The 16001-nt window shown below is 35.6% G+C and overlaps 2 protein-coding genes across 2 annotated transcripts; one reads left to right on the top strand and one right to left on the bottom strand.

The window, feature by feature from the left end:
• Positions 1-3847: 3847 nt before the first annotated feature.
• LOC148905996 (uncharacterized) lies at positions 3848-6312 on the top strand. The gene is made up of 3 exons (XM_089039209.1): positions 3848-4314; positions 4421-4579; positions 5128-6312. Exons 1-3 carry the CDS (start codon positions 3916-3918, stop codon positions 6283-6285), a joined length of 1716 nt encoding a protein of 571 aa, XP_088895335.1. The 5' UTR covers positions 3848-3915; the 3' UTR covers positions 6286-6312.
• On the bottom strand, positions 6310-9747 carry LOC148905995 (uncharacterized). Its single transcript, XM_089039218.1, has 4 exons — positions 9276-9747; positions 8498-8714; positions 7408-7702; positions 6310-7131 (listed from the first exon to the last, which is right to left on the bottom strand). The coding sequence occupies exons 3-4, from the start codon at positions 7519-7521 to the stop codon at positions 6436-6438; spliced, it is 810 nt and encodes a 269-aa protein (XP_088895344.1). The 5' UTR covers positions 7522-7702; positions 8498-8714; positions 9276-9747; the 3' UTR covers positions 6310-6435.
• Positions 9748-16001: the final 6254 nt, after the last annotated feature.

Here is a 16001-nt window from a genome sequence, read left to right as displayed (position 1 = left end):
TTCTGTTCAAATGGTATCAATTCTTGTTCCTCTAGTAGATGGTTAAAGAGGCTTTCTAATATGTTGGACGTCATCAGCTTCAATAATGTTGGTAGACAAGTAATAGGTCTATAGTTACTTGGAGTAGGTCCCTTCTTCTCATCTTTCATGATCAGTGTTGTTCTTCCTTCTGTCATCCATGCTGGGATCCTGTTCTCTGTTTCAAACACTTACTGTAGCTGCACCGTTATTCGTTCATGTAGACAGTGTAGATGTTTCAACCAATATCTATGTATTTCATCTTTTCCAGGTGCTTTCCAATTTTTGATCTCTTTGGCCGCCTTCTGTACCTTTTCTTTCGTAAACACCAGTTCTGTTTGTTCTTCAACGTCCTCTTGTTCTTTCTTTACGTCGTTTAACCATTGTGCATTAGGATTGTGCTTTTTTTCTTGAGCCCATAAGTCATTCCAGAATCTTCATATATCTTCTTTGTTTGGCTTCACAGCGTTTCCTTTACCATTTACCTTCGCAGTGTTGAAATCTTTGTATAGATCTTTTTGGTTGCTTACAAACAATTCATTCTGTTGATGGTGTTTAATTCTGCTTTCATAAAGCTGTATTTTCTTGATTGTGGCTATTATTTGTTCCTTACATTCTTCCATGACTTGTTTCAGTGGTCGCTGGTCGAGATGATACTTTCTGGTCAACGCGTTGATAACTTCCTGGTTCTTTTAGGCGTCCTGCATCTAGTTCTTTCATCCTATTTAAATCCTGTCTTAGGCTTGTAACCTTGCCTTCTAGTCTTCTCTTCCATGGTGGTTCTCGCTTATTCCTATTGTTGTTTACCTTTATCTTGACTCCCATTTCTTCAGTTACGACTGTAGCAGTAGCATAAAGCTGTTCGTTGGTTTCTTTAATTGTGTTGGTTGATATGCTTTGCGCTGCTTCGTTTGCATCCTCGGACTATATTTTAACTTTGGAAGTCTTACTCTTTCAGGGGGCTCAGGGTGGCGGAGAGCTTGTCTCTCCTTTATTTAGTACATATTCATATACTTATACTTCATTTATAGAGCATTTTTCGCTAATTACGCTGCTTAGGGTCTTTCTTTATAATGCATTTTTGTCATGTTTTATTGTTTTTCTTGGGAGTTTTCACATAGGGATAACCTCATAACTTCCTTTCAAGTCGCCTATTATTGTGCTTTGTTGTCTTATTTGTATCGCTTTTTGCTAGCCTCTGCTCTTACTTGTATTTTACTATTTGTCAATAATTTATTTGCGATTTGAATAAACTATGTATGTATGTATGTATGTTTCACAGTTGGTGCTCATCTTTTCCTGTATCTGTCGCCGTAAATTACTTTTGATACTCTGTAAGATTGCAAGTTGTATCAGCTAGCATCGGCGTGACGTTGTTCTTGAATTCTTACTTCACCATCGCTATTATTTTGTAAAGGGTTATTATTATTATTATTACTATTATTATTATTATGTGCAGTACTAAAACGTATAGATGCAAAAATGTATGACCTGTATAGGGCGCACAGCGTAACCTATACAGTCTAAAAGGAAACTAACTACAATAAATTTAAATAGATGTCCCTATAAAATCATTATCTTTAAAATGGTTCAGAAAAAAAATATATATATATATACAATCAGTTACAGTAAATTTCTAGCAACAAAAAAAACCCCTCTATATTCTATAAATCTGTAACAGTATCCTAAGATCATAAAAAAAAAAGTTCAAGCTTATATAACAGTTGCTTTAAATGTTCGTGCTATATGGAGCGAGTAAGAGATGATGGCTTTCTGCATCTTCTCCAAAACACACTTTGATCGGGCACCAACAAGTTTCTTCATAGTTCGCTCTAGCTTCTTTGACCATCCTCCCAATGCATCAATTATGATATTGCATTGCTGTACCTTGTAACCAGGGTGCTGTTGTTTTAACTCCAAGAGTAGTGCACCGTACTTGGTTGCCTTCTCCTCAACTTTCTTTTCACGATTCTCAATCCAGGGACAGCTCATTTCTTCTGCCCAGACTTGCTTTGCCTTGTGGTCCACGAATCGTACATCCACCCTATAGCCTTCTGAAACTTTTACGTCACGGAAGTCTTGTGCAAGGAACTATGGGATACGCTCGGGGTAAACAAACAAAATGGCGGATTGTCTTGTATAATGTTTTGGTTTTAGTAGTCTCGGATCTCTCAAGGATACTGGTCTTCGAGTCTCGATTTTCAAAACGTGTCTCGATTTCCAAGAACGAGTCTCGATCTCTAACGACATGTCTCGATTCCCAAAAACGAGTCTCGATTCAATCGAGGGGGTTTTAATGGACGAGGGACGATCGAGGAGGCTTTTTGGAAATCGAGGAAGTATTCCTCTCGTGTGATTTAAGAAACAATTAGTAATGATCCTGAATGTGTGAAATGAAAACTATAAATGTGGCGGTGACGGCAAAAAGAGAAGAAAAAAGAAAAGAAATTTGTATGCTGGACTAGTGGAACAAAGTGTAACAACGACAAACAGACTTGTTGTGGACAATATATAAAAGAAAGCAAGAGACTAAAGGCTTTATCTTTTTTTCTTTCGGGCTTTATTTTCTGTGCTGAGTTATATTTCCTCATTTCCATTTTTCTCAGCACACATTTGATTAGGCATTTCTTGTCTTTGAATTTTAAATTGGAGCATCTAATATCTTTTATATATAACGTCTCAATCCTTCCGTTCTTCTCCTGAATTCAAAAATGACTATCTCAAGACTGATAGAAATATGATGCATACATACGCCCTCATTTTTGCAACGAGAACGCAGTATAAACAAAAAAGGTATGGTTAAAGTTTCATGTATCAGTATGGCATAAGTTTGGAATAAGTTTTCACAGTTTTGCTCAACCAACATGGCGACTGTTTCATTGTTAGTCATATCTCAAGAGTTTTGAGTCACACGGCCGCACACACTCTATTCAGCGTCTAGTGCAGATTATTTTTCGTACGTTTGATTGTAACTTTATTTTAATATTTGTTAAGTTTTTTCGTTTCCTCTCTCCTGTCTGCACGTTTAAGGAACATGCAGCTACGAACGGCTGAGATTCGATTGGTAGCATTGTGAATGGTTTTTTTTTTTTTTTTTTTTTTTGTTTTTTTTTTCTGTTTTTTTTTTTTTTTTGTCTTAAGCTAGAACCGTTTAATTAACCACAATTGTCTTTTCGTTTAATTAACAACAATTGTGTCTCTATCACTTTTGTTTTGGTTCTTAATTTTGAGTATTACATTTATGTGTTTGGAAGTTTTGCTTACTGTATCCTATCGGAATTATTCAATTAATCTTCGTTATTTCCTTCGTTATGACTTTTGAGGAAATTTCCTTGGTTCGAAGTTAGTTTTTATTAGGCTTACGAACAACTCAATGACAACAACGTAACAGATATAGCGGTAGCTTTGTTTCGTAAACAAAGACTTCGAGGTAACTTTCGCAAGTTTAAAAATAAGTCCTCCATAATTTACGTGAAAAGCGGGCCAAAATAATGGCACATTTAATTTTACTTTCTTTATGATTAGTACTTTTCTCGGATCCCTTTTCTCGGACTCAAGCAATTTCCCGCGTGCTTGTATAACTCAAAGCGCGCTCGTTTTCTATCTCTTCAATATATAATATAATAGGATAGCGGATAGCTTTTATATAAGGCTTTGCTTTTTTAAATAACGTACGTATTTCGGTTTGAACTCGTATTAAAGCCCCCTCAATTGAATCGAAACACGTTTTTGGGAATCGAGACATGTCGTTAGAGATCGAGACTCGTTCTTGGAAATCGAGACACGTTTTGAAAATCGAGACTCGTTTTGAAAATCGAGACTCGAAGACCAGTATCCTTGAGAGATCCGTAGTCTCTCGTACTCCATTTTTTCACGTTTTTGCTATTTTTTTATCAAATGGTAAATGTTAACTGTTATGTTCCTGGTTGCGTGTCCAATAACCGTTCGTATCAGTATTTAAAGTTTTACAAACTACCCAAAGACAAGGCAAGAAGACGAAGGTGGAAAAAGTTGACACGAAATACGCGAGAGAGAGATTCACAATGGACCTGTCTGTGTCGACTACACTTCGAAGGTGGCTGGAAGAAAGAATTTTATTCTGATCCTTCAATATTTCCTTGGAGTCCAGAATGGCCTGATGTTGTGACAAGTTACAACAACTACGTAACGGAACGTTTTTCGCTGGCCCAAGGTACAGACCATGGATATGCCAAAGCTCCAAAGCTGATGAAAGTTCCAGCAATTTTCAAGAAGTTTGTCCGTCATTCCAACACGTCTAAACGTGCCTTAAAAAGTGTAAGTATTTTGTAGGCACACAGTAAATTTTTTAATTTTGTTTGAGGCTTTCATGTAAATAAACTTTTGAATTTAACATACACCCGGCATTACATTACGTTTTCAGCTCGAGAAAAGTGAAGAAACGTCTACCCTCCCCAACACAGATCAGGAATCAGATCAAACACATTGCCCAGATCTAGAAGAAACTCCGATTGCCTTATCCAAGAATGGCGAAGTTGACTTAAGAGATGTAACGTTTAAAGACACGTCCACAACGATGAAGGTGTGTCTATATATACAATATACATTCTCATATGAAAATTCAAAAACGTTAAAATTATTATACTCCCCTGCTAAATTATACTTAAAAACTTGTCTATTAAAAAACAATTCTTAAAACGTTCTGTATTTATCTTAGGCCTTGCCTAGGATTGTGTGCGCAGCTTCCTAGAGTACTCTTTAGCTTTTGGAAGGAAATTGGATATAACAGATGTAATGAATTATCTTTAATCTTAGCATAGAGTATGCGGTCACACTGTTCTAAAATATTGAAAATATCTTTAGCATATAGTTAGAAAACATTGCATAACATTAAGATCTGACGGACTTGCTTCAAAAACAGACAGAGCGTAAGTAAATTTAGTATTAAGTACAAGTGACTTAAATAAGTGATCTAATTCTAGTGGTGTGTAACCCTCCTTCCCTAAATATGTAATAATATATTAACACCTATTTGCTTTCCATAATTTTGTTTTAACATGAGCAGAGTACTTGCAATTGCTTTGTAAAACGATAATAATAATAAGATGTCTTCGTATTCTTATTTTTTAGGTTGCATATTATCCTGATACCTACTTACTCACTAGGAATGAGTTGCAGTCCTTGCTGTCCTGTATTGAAGAAAAACTAGATAAAGGAAGTCCAGATGCTTCACAGCTACTAGCCCTTCTAAAGGTTGTCATCAAGTTATTAAGAAATGTCCAAGAGCAGTTAGATGCAGTGAAGGAATTGCGGGAATGGCATAAGTTTCTACTCAGGCGCTTTGAGGGTTCTGATGAGGATATTAAGGTTTGGACAGGATTCCCAAGTTATGCCAGCCTTATCTACTTCTTCAATGGTTTCATACTCCCTAATGAGTCCCATATGAAGTACTGGGGTGCAAATAATACTGGTTTGAAAAGGGAATTAAAGGCAGGCACAGTTCGACAGCTTTCTGCTGTAGATGAATTATTTCTCACACTCATCAAGTTGAAGCGAGCTAGTGCAAATGAAGACCTGGCAGAAAGATTTAATATGTCAAGTAGACATGTTTCATCCATTGTCATAACATGGGTTAACCTTATGGCAGCTGCATTCCGGAAAACAGACACTTGGCTTAGTAGGAAAAAAGTAAGGAAATTGATGCCAAGTTGCTTCAAACCACTATATTCTGATGTAAGAATTATTGTGGACTGCACAGAAATGGAAATAGAACGTCTTTCTGATCTTGAGATTCAATGTGCAACATATTCATCATACAAAAGTAGAAATACAGTTAAAGGCCTTGTTGGTTTGTCTCCTACAGGAGTGACAACATTTGTATATCCCTTGATGGAAGGAAGTGTCAGTGACAATGACATAACTGTTCAAAGTGGTTTGCTTGCCAAACTTCAGAAAGGGGATGCAATCATGGCAGACAGAGGCTGGACAAACAAGTCAACACTTCTCAAGCATGGGATTAGACTAGTTGTTCCAGAATTTCTGATGGATAAAAATCAGTTTCTTATTCCTGATCTTGTAAAGTCAGTTTCTTTAGCACGGTTGCGTATTCATGTAGAGAGATGCATTGGTAGAATCAAACAATGGAATATTTTAACCAACCGAATACCATTGACGTACTGGAATAATTTGAATGATATTTGGTTTGTGTGTGGCAATTTGCCATTGTTTTGGCCCCCAATCATTGATGTTGAGACAGATAGTGATCATAGCAACAGTAAAGGATCATGAAGCAATTAAATACTCCATATTACTATATATTATTATATATATATAATAATTTAAATAAATAAATTCATATTATACTTTTCCTGTTTCTGACACTGAAATATAATTATATTAATTTAAATATAATGATCACAAAATTATATTTAGGAATATCTATCTGAATCTCTGGCGTACAAGAGCAGGTACAACATGTCTAGCATGGAAACTTAGCAGCTGCTCTTTTGTTTCCTTCCAAAACTGCTCATCAAATTTTACCTTTATAATGTCAACATTGAATTTATCATTTGTAAATATTACTACATAAGAGTTAAGCCTATTAGTTAATGCCATCTGCATTTGTACTTGATAGAAAAAATGCTTTTTCTTCAGAACAATTTGACCTTTATCTAATTTATATCCAAAGTTGCCATCTTTCTCTCTTGCAGTAACTGCAGCAAGTGGTGGTAGATCTCTGCTTGCAGATAGACATTTCACCTCTACAACCACTTCTTCTCCATCTATGGTTGCTAGTCTATCTGGTGTAGCAGCTAGTACACCTGTTTCTTCTTCAATAAACAGTCCACATTTACAAATACTGCAGTGACAACCATCAGCATTTATTTGTGAACTGAATTTCTGAACTGCATTTTCTTCATTTTCGATACCATACTTAATATGTGGTGACTTTGGCCCTCTACCTGGTTTACCAACTGTTAAGATATTTTTTACAGTGGCAGCAGGGTTCCCTTTAGAACAACAACTTTTTGCAATGCTTGCTGTAATTCTGCCTTTCCTTTCTCTATACCATCTAAGACTTTCACTTTGACCTCTAGTATCTTTCTCTATTCTTATTTTGTCTTCTACTGTCACCTAAGAAAGAAAATAAAATATAACCTCCAAATATGTTCTGAAGAACAAGCATAGGTATACAATTATGAAAATTAATACTATGGTGCTGTAAATAAATTATGATCATACTAAAATAATCTATATTATCATCCATGACAATTATGTAATTTTATAAACTCTACATAAACTTCAAATCAATGAAACATAGATTAAGTTCTTTTATGATCATTTAGTTATTAAATGAATATCTATACCAAAAATAAAAAGAAGAGTGATACTATGAATGTTCTGCTTTACTTTTAATTCCTTCATGATGATTTCCTCTGGTTTCAGATTTTCACCATCCATGGCACTTTCTTGTGATTGGCTTGAGCTGCTTGGGGATGTCATGAATAGCTGTTCAATAGCCATTTTATGTGGTTCATGAATAGCTGTTCAATAGCCATTTTATGTGGTACATCATTGATATTTTCCTTTAAGTATTTGAAATCCACTGTAGGATCTTGTACAGTATTGTGACTTGCATATTCTTGTAGAGGTCTCTGTCTTTTGACTTCCCTTCCAAATGTGTGTTTTTTGATTTGGTGTTTACCTAGAAATTCCAGCATATTGCAGTATTATTATCAAAATCATCAATGTTTATAAGGCCAAACACAATAGAGAATCATGACCATGACTGAGTCTTTAACTTGGCAAGAGATTAATCCTGCATAGCATGATGTGGGAATACCTGTTCATCACAGTGTAGGAAACATACTGATTAGGAAATGATTCTTTCTGGTTGATACTTACCCTTTCTCTCAAGCAAGGAAAGTGATATGCATGCCAGCGCTAGCTTGCTATTAGCTACTGAGACCGTATTATGATAATCACAATATTATTGCAGTCATTAAATCTATTATTACCAGTATTAACAGGTTTAGTGCTCTGCTTGCTTTTTCGAGATGGTAAATTCCACTGCTGGGGTTCATCAGTACATGAAATTTTCTTTTCTTGTTCTTTGTACTCCACAAGAGCAAACAGTACTGCAGCCACATGGTTGCACTTGCCTGCTGCACCAGCCACACACTGACACTTTGCAGTGAGGATGATGGATGTTGAATTCTCAATGGTTATTGAAACTACATACACCAAATTCCTCATGCTGGCCATGACAGATGCCTTGACATGGGTAACAGATGATGAAGGGCAAAATCTTATATCCTTGACATGGCCAGAACCATAAAAGTTGTACCCTTTCCTTAGAGGTTTCTCGGCAATGGAAAGTTCAAATTCTAGCTCCTTATCTACACTATTTTCCTCTTTAACATCATCCTTTACCTATCAATCAGTAACATGATTTTTAGAAATTTAGTTAAAAATATACTTTTCAATAATTTATATCTACCTTCAGAATTGTAATAGTTCTTTTGACAAGATATTCATATAAATGACTATAGGAAAAATCTGTGGGTACTGCCATGTCCTTCGTCCAATTTTTCAACAAGGGGGGAGAAATATCTGGAATTTTTTGTCTCACGTGCTCTTCGATGATTGCATACTGTAGATCCCCATCTGGATCGACGATAAATTTGTCCAGCCCACTCGACTTGAGATCTGAAATTCTGAATAATTATAATAGAAGACAAATCAAAACTCTACAGCACAGCAGATACCAGTATTATTCAATAAATAGCTATGCTTTTCTTATGCTATTAAACTACTTTGGATTTAAGAGGGAAAAACAGTACTATTTGTTATTTTTAAAAGCTTATACGAACCACATGCAACTATGCACGAAACTGTCTTTCGGTAACACTGTATGCGTTGTTTATAAATCATCTGATTTACAAAAAAAAAAAACGCAATTTATTAACACTAAATCAACGACAAGTGGGTAATAGACAATGTTATGACAGTGTCTTACACGAAAGGAGACTAGCTGGGACTTTCTTTCGTCAAAGCTACAAGCTTCTAGCTACTAGTTGTCACGGAAATTTAAAAAATACCTATTTTTCCTGTCTTTAACAATGCTTTTTGCTTATTGCTTCTACTTTGCTAACTAGATCATTCCAGGTTCATTTTTAATACGGCTAGACGAAGTATTAGCCTTATACTATATAAATATAAGTCTTATAAAAACTCAAGTCATCCCGCGAAATATCGCTCAATTCATCAGCACTTACCTTTTAAGAAGCTTCACTTTTGACTCTTGCTTTCCCACTGTAAAGCCTCTGGTCTCCACGTATCGTTTGAGGTCTTCAAAGGTGTTATCTTCTAACGAAGGGCAAGGTAAAATTGCCCCTGGAACATCCGCCGGTAAAAATTTTACAAGACACTCCGCCATTTTGTTTGTTTACCCCGAGCGTATCCCATGGTTCCTTGCACAAGACTTTCGTGACGTAAAAGTTTCAGAAGGCTATTGGCTTTGACGTAGGTGTGTTGAGCATACACCGGTACATCCCAGAAAGCTTTAGCATCATCCGACTCATAGATAGGTTTTGGAGTCACAGGTGAGTACCAAGGGGGAACACTTTCCACTAATTTAAGATCTTTGCACTTCTCAAAGAATGGTCGAAGTAAATGTTGGATTTGGATGCTGCATATTTGTGTGCTTCAGTTAGTAGTGACGAATGGCCTTCCGCCGCTGCTTTCTCCTCAAACATCTGGACAGTTTTCATCGTAGTGTCTGCATTGTGATAGAGCTTTACAGCAGCTTTAATCTTTGTAAGCTTGTACTCGTATTCGACGGATCTCAGGCCACGCCCTTATTATTATTATCATTATTATTATTATTTCCTGCTTTATGATCGTTATGTTTTATCTAAAATATCCTGTTGCCGGCTGACCTCGGGAAAACATGGACAACTGAAAATCTTGACCCCTTAGCAATCAATATCTTCGCAGATGGCTAGAAATCCCCTGATATCTGGAACCCTAAGTAACACTTATCTACTACGAAATAAATTTCAAGTTCATTCAATGTCAAAATGTGAGAAGAAACGGTTCTTCAGAACCTCTTTGTCATGTTGTTGCTGGATGCCAATACTATCTATCAATACCATCTTAAACTTCCTCGCTGCATCACTGCTATCTAAACTCGACAAATCTTCATTATATGCTGACATTGAAGGTTATACCAGCCCCTCGCTTATAACTGGAGATGCCCATCTTCCTGATCCTTCTGATAAAAACACTAGACCGTCTTTATATTCTGGAACTAACAGTTGGTTTTGAATCAAATTTGAAAAATAATGTTGATCAAAATAGAAAAAGTACAAAAACATTATAAGGAAATTAAGTAGACTAGTGATTTTAAATCTGTTAAATTTGTAAATCTCTCGATTAGTTCTGTTGGAGTTTTCTCTGCGGAAAGCTCAACGTTTTTGGAAATGTTCGACCAGCTTAGGGTACGAGGAAAAACAAAATTTATATAACAAGAAAAATAATCAACATTGACATTAGATCCACATATTTCATTTTTTGTAAACGAAACAAAGACTGAGAAAATCCCGATTTTTTAGTATTTTCATTTCAAATCATTATTACTATTATTGTTTTTTTTTTCTTTCTTCTTGTATGTATCCAAGTACATAATTTGAGCTATAAGCCTTTCATTTTATAAATGTAAAACTTTATTTTTAATTCAAGTAGCCAATTGTAAATTACCTAGTTACCAGCGAGATTTGCAATTATAAAACAAAAAGCATCAAAATAAAGTTATTATTATTATTATTATTATTATTATTATTATTATTATTATTATTATAAATATAGAGGATATTACATGGGCGCGCGGACATACGAAATTTATCTTCGAGTGTTGAAAAGATCTCTCACGAGTGAGCGCAGCGAAGGAGTGAGAGATTTTCAACACGAGAAGATAAATTTCGTATCTCCAAGCGCCCATGTAATATTCTGTTTATTATATATTTATCCATAAAATCAACTTAATAAGCTTTTTATTATTATAACTAACTAACTAACTAATAGCTTAAATACGGAAGGTAACGATATTTTCACATGTGAAAATATCAGTTTTTCGAAAAGGAGAAATATTGGTATTTTATGGATAATTATATGATAAAAATATTTAATACATGAAATCATACTCTTTCAGAAACAGTGTGAAAGGGATCCATACAAACATATTCATACCACCAGTGTACATTGAAATCTTGCCGGGGGGAAAAGCTACAGCAACTAGATTGAAATCACTATGTTTTAATAACACTTCTAGTCTGAATGAATACAAACACAAATTATATTTTAAAATCCACTAAATATAGATTGGATCTTAATTCCTTTTACCATGATTCTCTTGACTGTGTTTTTTTTTTTCTGTTCAAGAGAAAACATAAAACATTCTATCACGCTACTTTATGTAGATTGAGATGAACACTTTTGATCCAAAAAACCATAGGTGGCATTAGCTTGTCAAAAAAAGAACGAAACAGCTGAATAGTGGCTTTCAATAGGGACGGCAAGCAAACAGACAGCCAAAGAACCACAAACACGCACACACACACACACACACAATGCAATAGACCTTTTGCAATCAACTGTCACGGGAATTTATGTTTTCAATTTATGTTTTATGTAGTTCAAAGTGCTGGCAAATTTTCCTCCGATGTTAAGTGGTTTTTGGTCTCTCCGCTATATATAGCATAGTTTTATATGTCTTTAGCAACTTTGCCAACCATGGGCTGAAACCAGTTCTTCTTACGTGACTTTTAGCTACAAAAGGCCAATGTTCAGATATGAGAAATATCACACATTACAACTACTTATCATATCCTTGTCTTGACAAAAACTAGTCGTAACTACTGATTTATCCCGAGTGTTTTAGTGAGTACTATTTATCAATATATAGTAAAAACACTTGCAAGGATACTTGCATTCGAATTCTAGAGAAAAGCCTTTATGAAGACTAGTACAGCCAGAAGGGCAGGCAAGGGATTTACATTCATTGCTCCACTCACAGGATCCGAGCATTTTGTGTTCCCGAGGGCTTCCATCGCCTTTGTGTAATGATCACCAAGCCATTTCTCGTAGGTTGTCTTATCATTGACGTCTACTAGTTTCTTGGTGGAATCTTTAAAAAGGAGAATACTTCCACCATACATCTTAGAGTTGAATATCGAAAAGCCAGTGCAGTTGCTGGTTGGTTTGTTTGGCTGACAGAACGTCGAAGCTGTTTCCAATACCTTAACGAATTCTGCATTTTCACCAGCCCTTCCAACGACAGCGTGAGACGGATTGGCACCAAAGTTACAAGACTCATGAGACTCATTTGTTACCACTGCAATGATAATGGTATTTTGTTTTTATTTTACAAATATCGTAGCCGAGACAGATAGATAATAATTATATGCTTCAACAGTAGCTACCTTTAGATGTTCCATCCGTGCATAAGTACTTGTAATCAGACATGTTGCCATACTTTCCATCATCATCTTTCAACACTGCTCCCGTGGTCAGGTGTTTTAAAAAGGCAACATCACCTTTATTATCTGCCATGCATTTAAAGGCACCATTATAGCCACTGTATGCATTCAACACTTACTTCCCTCTGGACAAAGCTTACAAAGGTTGTCATACCCCGCAGGAACCCCTGCAAAGGAATGGAAGAAGATAATGCATATTGCTATTAGTCACCTTTGACTTATTTTAAATATTTCTAGACAAATCAAAAGGGAATTAATTATCAATTAATCTCGGTCTATCATTGAATCATGGTTCCTCTAAGGTATTGATCCGCTATGGTAATGAGAGTCATTGCGTGTTTTTAGCGGAAAAATAACCATGGCTTTTGCCGGAAAAGCTAATTAATCTGAGTCAGGTTTTATTTACCCGGCACACAGCTTTCGGAAAAGAATTCAGAAGCCGATTTGACATCCGATCCTTTGTTTTCCATGACCTTCTCTTCCAGGAGACGTCCAACAGGAATGTTCCATCCCGCCGTCCTACGATAGCCTGTGTGGCACGACTTCTTGCCCTTCAGGTTTCTAAAGTTGATATCTGTGGTGTTTCTTGCTACAGCAACAGAATAGTAACTAATTCCATTGGGTGGTCATAGTTTTCTGCTACTATTGGGACTAGTTTATAGCATTTACCTGGAAACAAGCAATAAATGTAACATCATCAGGTTTATACAAATGGTGTGTGATCAAACCGCCAAAATTAAATAATTCAAATTTCCGTATGGTAGGACTTTTTTCGGCGCTCTGTTTACACACACACACAAAAGCACTTTTATCAGATACGTTTTTTTCGGGGGTCCTTTATTTCGGAGGCTCATCTTTTTTCGGAGTTACATTTCGTTGGCTCATTTTTTTTCGGAGGTACAGTTTTTTGGAAGGTCATCAATTTTCGAAGGTTAATTTTTTATTGTAAACCAGCATCCCTTGCGAGCCCTAATTTATTATACACAAAAGACAAAATGGCGGATATTCGGGCTGTTGTAGCCCGAAGATTTAGGGGAGTGGTTTTGGGAATATCTAGATTCTTAGCTGAACCAATATTGACTCAGAAACGATGGAATACATTGCCGAGTAAGCCAAATACAAGAACATGCTTTCCGCCTTGCATCCCTTGGTTATATTTCTGAATCTGGAAGGAGACGCCCTAAATATTACATTACTAAAGCGCATTTGCTACACTTTATCGAAAGTGGTTTTAATGAATTCCAGACATTGCCCAAATGCTTGTTGTGTCACGAAGAACTATTGAACGTCGTCTAAACAATTTCTATTAGGAACACTTACTCGGCTATTTCGGAAGAATTGGAGTTGGATTATCTGGTGAAAGAAATACTAGACGAGTTTCCATACTTTGGTTATACACCAGTTTCGAGTTCCAAATTACCGCTGTGTTCCTTGATTACAGACTCATTTACACAGGTTTAGCCTCGATTTTGTGCAGAATGTTGATGTATTCAAGTGAAGTTCCGTGGAATTTCAAAGTGTTTGTATTGTATTGAAGTTGTGCATTCTTTACTTACCGTTGGTAATTGTAAATATTTAGATACTAATACGAGGCTAACCCTGTGTAAATGAGTCTGTAATCAAAGAACACAGCGGTAATTTGGAACTCGAAACTGGTGTATTGTTGTGTACTCGGAGAATTGTCAAGCGTTGCGGGTAAAAGCAACAGAGGCCAGCTTATCCTGCACTGTCCATGACTGAGCCGTTTTCTACAGATGATTATTTTAGTTTGAAAGTAACAAATTAACACAGGCAAATATAAATCTTTATTTATCAATTGGCACGGTATTCTTTGTTATTCACAAGGCTTTATTTTAGTTATAACCCTCATTAGAGTGCAAATAATATACCCGTGAAATAGTTAGGATGAAATAGGAGATAGAGTGACCACAGTAAATCCGTGAAACACTAGTTACTAAATAGTACAAAATAGTGCTAGTTAAACAATAGAAAACAATGGAATTTGCATGAAATTGTGCTATTTAGTATTACTAAAGTTTCACGGATTTACTGTGGTAACTCTAGTTAGCGATTAGACAAGACATAGGAATTCAGTGAGGCATGACAAGGGCACGGGCGTTTTCTAGAGTGACAACTCAATACGCAAATGAATAGATACGAAAATGGGAACATGTAAAATTATACGAAGGAAAAGCATGTACAATAAAATATTGTTTCAGTTTTTGTAAGTGTGTTTAAAAATATTTTAAAATGCGCGCCCTTGAGTAGCACACGTCCACTAGTTTACCCGTCACGGCTTGCCTATTTCTTTAACCAATTAGAAAACTCATTAATAATTCATGAAGAAAACACAATAGAAATCATGACCATGAAGGTGATTTTATATCTGATAAAGATTCGTCTTTATTTGCATAAACTTTAACTTGGATTTTCTCTATCAAACTTGGTTCATTTCGTAAAAAAATCGGTACACAATGAGAACAAACATCATAAGTTTTCTAAGCCGTTCAATAATCTCGCAGATCGTGTTTTATCGGGTCTAAAACCACTCGGCTGCGCCTCGTGTTTTATACCCGATAAAACACTCCTGCTCGTTTATTAAACAGTACTTAGACCTAGGCAACCAAAGGTTAGTAATTAGTTAGCTAGCTATCTATTTCACAGGTATATTATTTACACTCTATAAATGCAAGATCAATATTTTGTTATTAACCCGGTTAATAACTATATATTGACCTCGCATATATAATGAGCAATTCAAATATGTAAACATTTGATAGAAAACCTTCTCGATTGATAAATAAAATACTTAATTACCTTGAAAGTCGACAATAAGCTTAAAATACATCTATATGGTATATGTATATGTATGGCTTATTGCCTCCGTTCTTGGTATGTGGATGATTTGCTACTTTCAAACTAAAATAAAAAAGTGATTTAAATATACTTTTCTCGTTATAGAGTGCTCACACTAAATCCGTGAAACAAATACTAATTTTTAGCACTAAATAGTGATAATTAAACAATAGAAAACAAAAATGATGAAAAGGTAAATTATACATCGTGAAAAGATGAAAACAACTTACTGACGTTTCGGACGCTAGTCCTTCGTCGGAGTAAAAGAGAAAGAAGTGGTAGAAAGGAGTGTATATATGATAGAATAAGACAAAAGAAACCAATGAGAGCAAGGTAGGCAAGGAAACAAAAACAAACAATCAAAAGGCAAAAGAAAAGGTTTGTTGAAAGTAAAGCGTTCATTAATCCCGTTGGGACTAAGAGTGCCCAATAGACCTTTTATTTTTAGGACAAATGTCTTATGTACTTTGCGGTACCACTTTGAAAAACGATTTTGGAAGTAATGAGATATCAGAACAATAGCCATTGTTAGATAAAGTGCGTTATAAATGTGAATTCCGGTATGGTTGCGGTCAAGTTTTTAGGGACGAAGTGATAATTGAACAAAAC

The sequence above is a fragment of the Actinia tenebrosa genome, unplaced genomic scaffold (genome assembly GCF_029948245.1).
Source record: "Actinia tenebrosa isolate PJP-AT-01 unplaced genomic scaffold, QUT_ActTen_1.0 PGA_scaffold6__47_contigs__length_16458017, whole genome shotgun sequence".
NCBI lineage: Eukaryota > Metazoa > Cnidaria > Anthozoa > Actiniaria > Actiniidae > Actinia > Actinia tenebrosa.
Note: the sequence above shows the minus strand (reverse complement) of the source record. Positions and strands in the feature narration are given on the sequence as shown.

Excerpts from the sequence above, each read along its gene's own strand:
- LOC148905996 (XM_089039209.1), top strand. The coding sequence starts at position 3,916 with ATGGTAAATGTTAACTGTTATGTTCCTGGTTGCGTGTCCAATAACCGT. Across the intron at positions 4,315-4,420 it reads CTAAACGTGCCTTAAAAAGT|CTCGAGAAAAGTGAAGAAAC; the intron begins GTAAGTATTTTG and ends TTACGTTTTCAG. Across the intron at positions 4,580-5,127 it reads ACACGTCCACAACGATGAAG|GTTGCATATTATCCTGATAC; the intron begins GTGTGTCTATAT and ends CTTATTTTTTAG.
- LOC148905995 (XM_089039218.1), bottom strand. The coding sequence starts at position 7,521 with ATGGCTATTGAACAGCTATTCATGACATCCCCAAGCAGCTCAAGCCAA. Across the intron at positions 7,132-7,407 it reads TCATCATGAAGGAATTAAAA|GTGACAGTAGAAGACAAAAT; the intron begins GTAAAGCAGAAC and ends TTTCTTTCTTAG.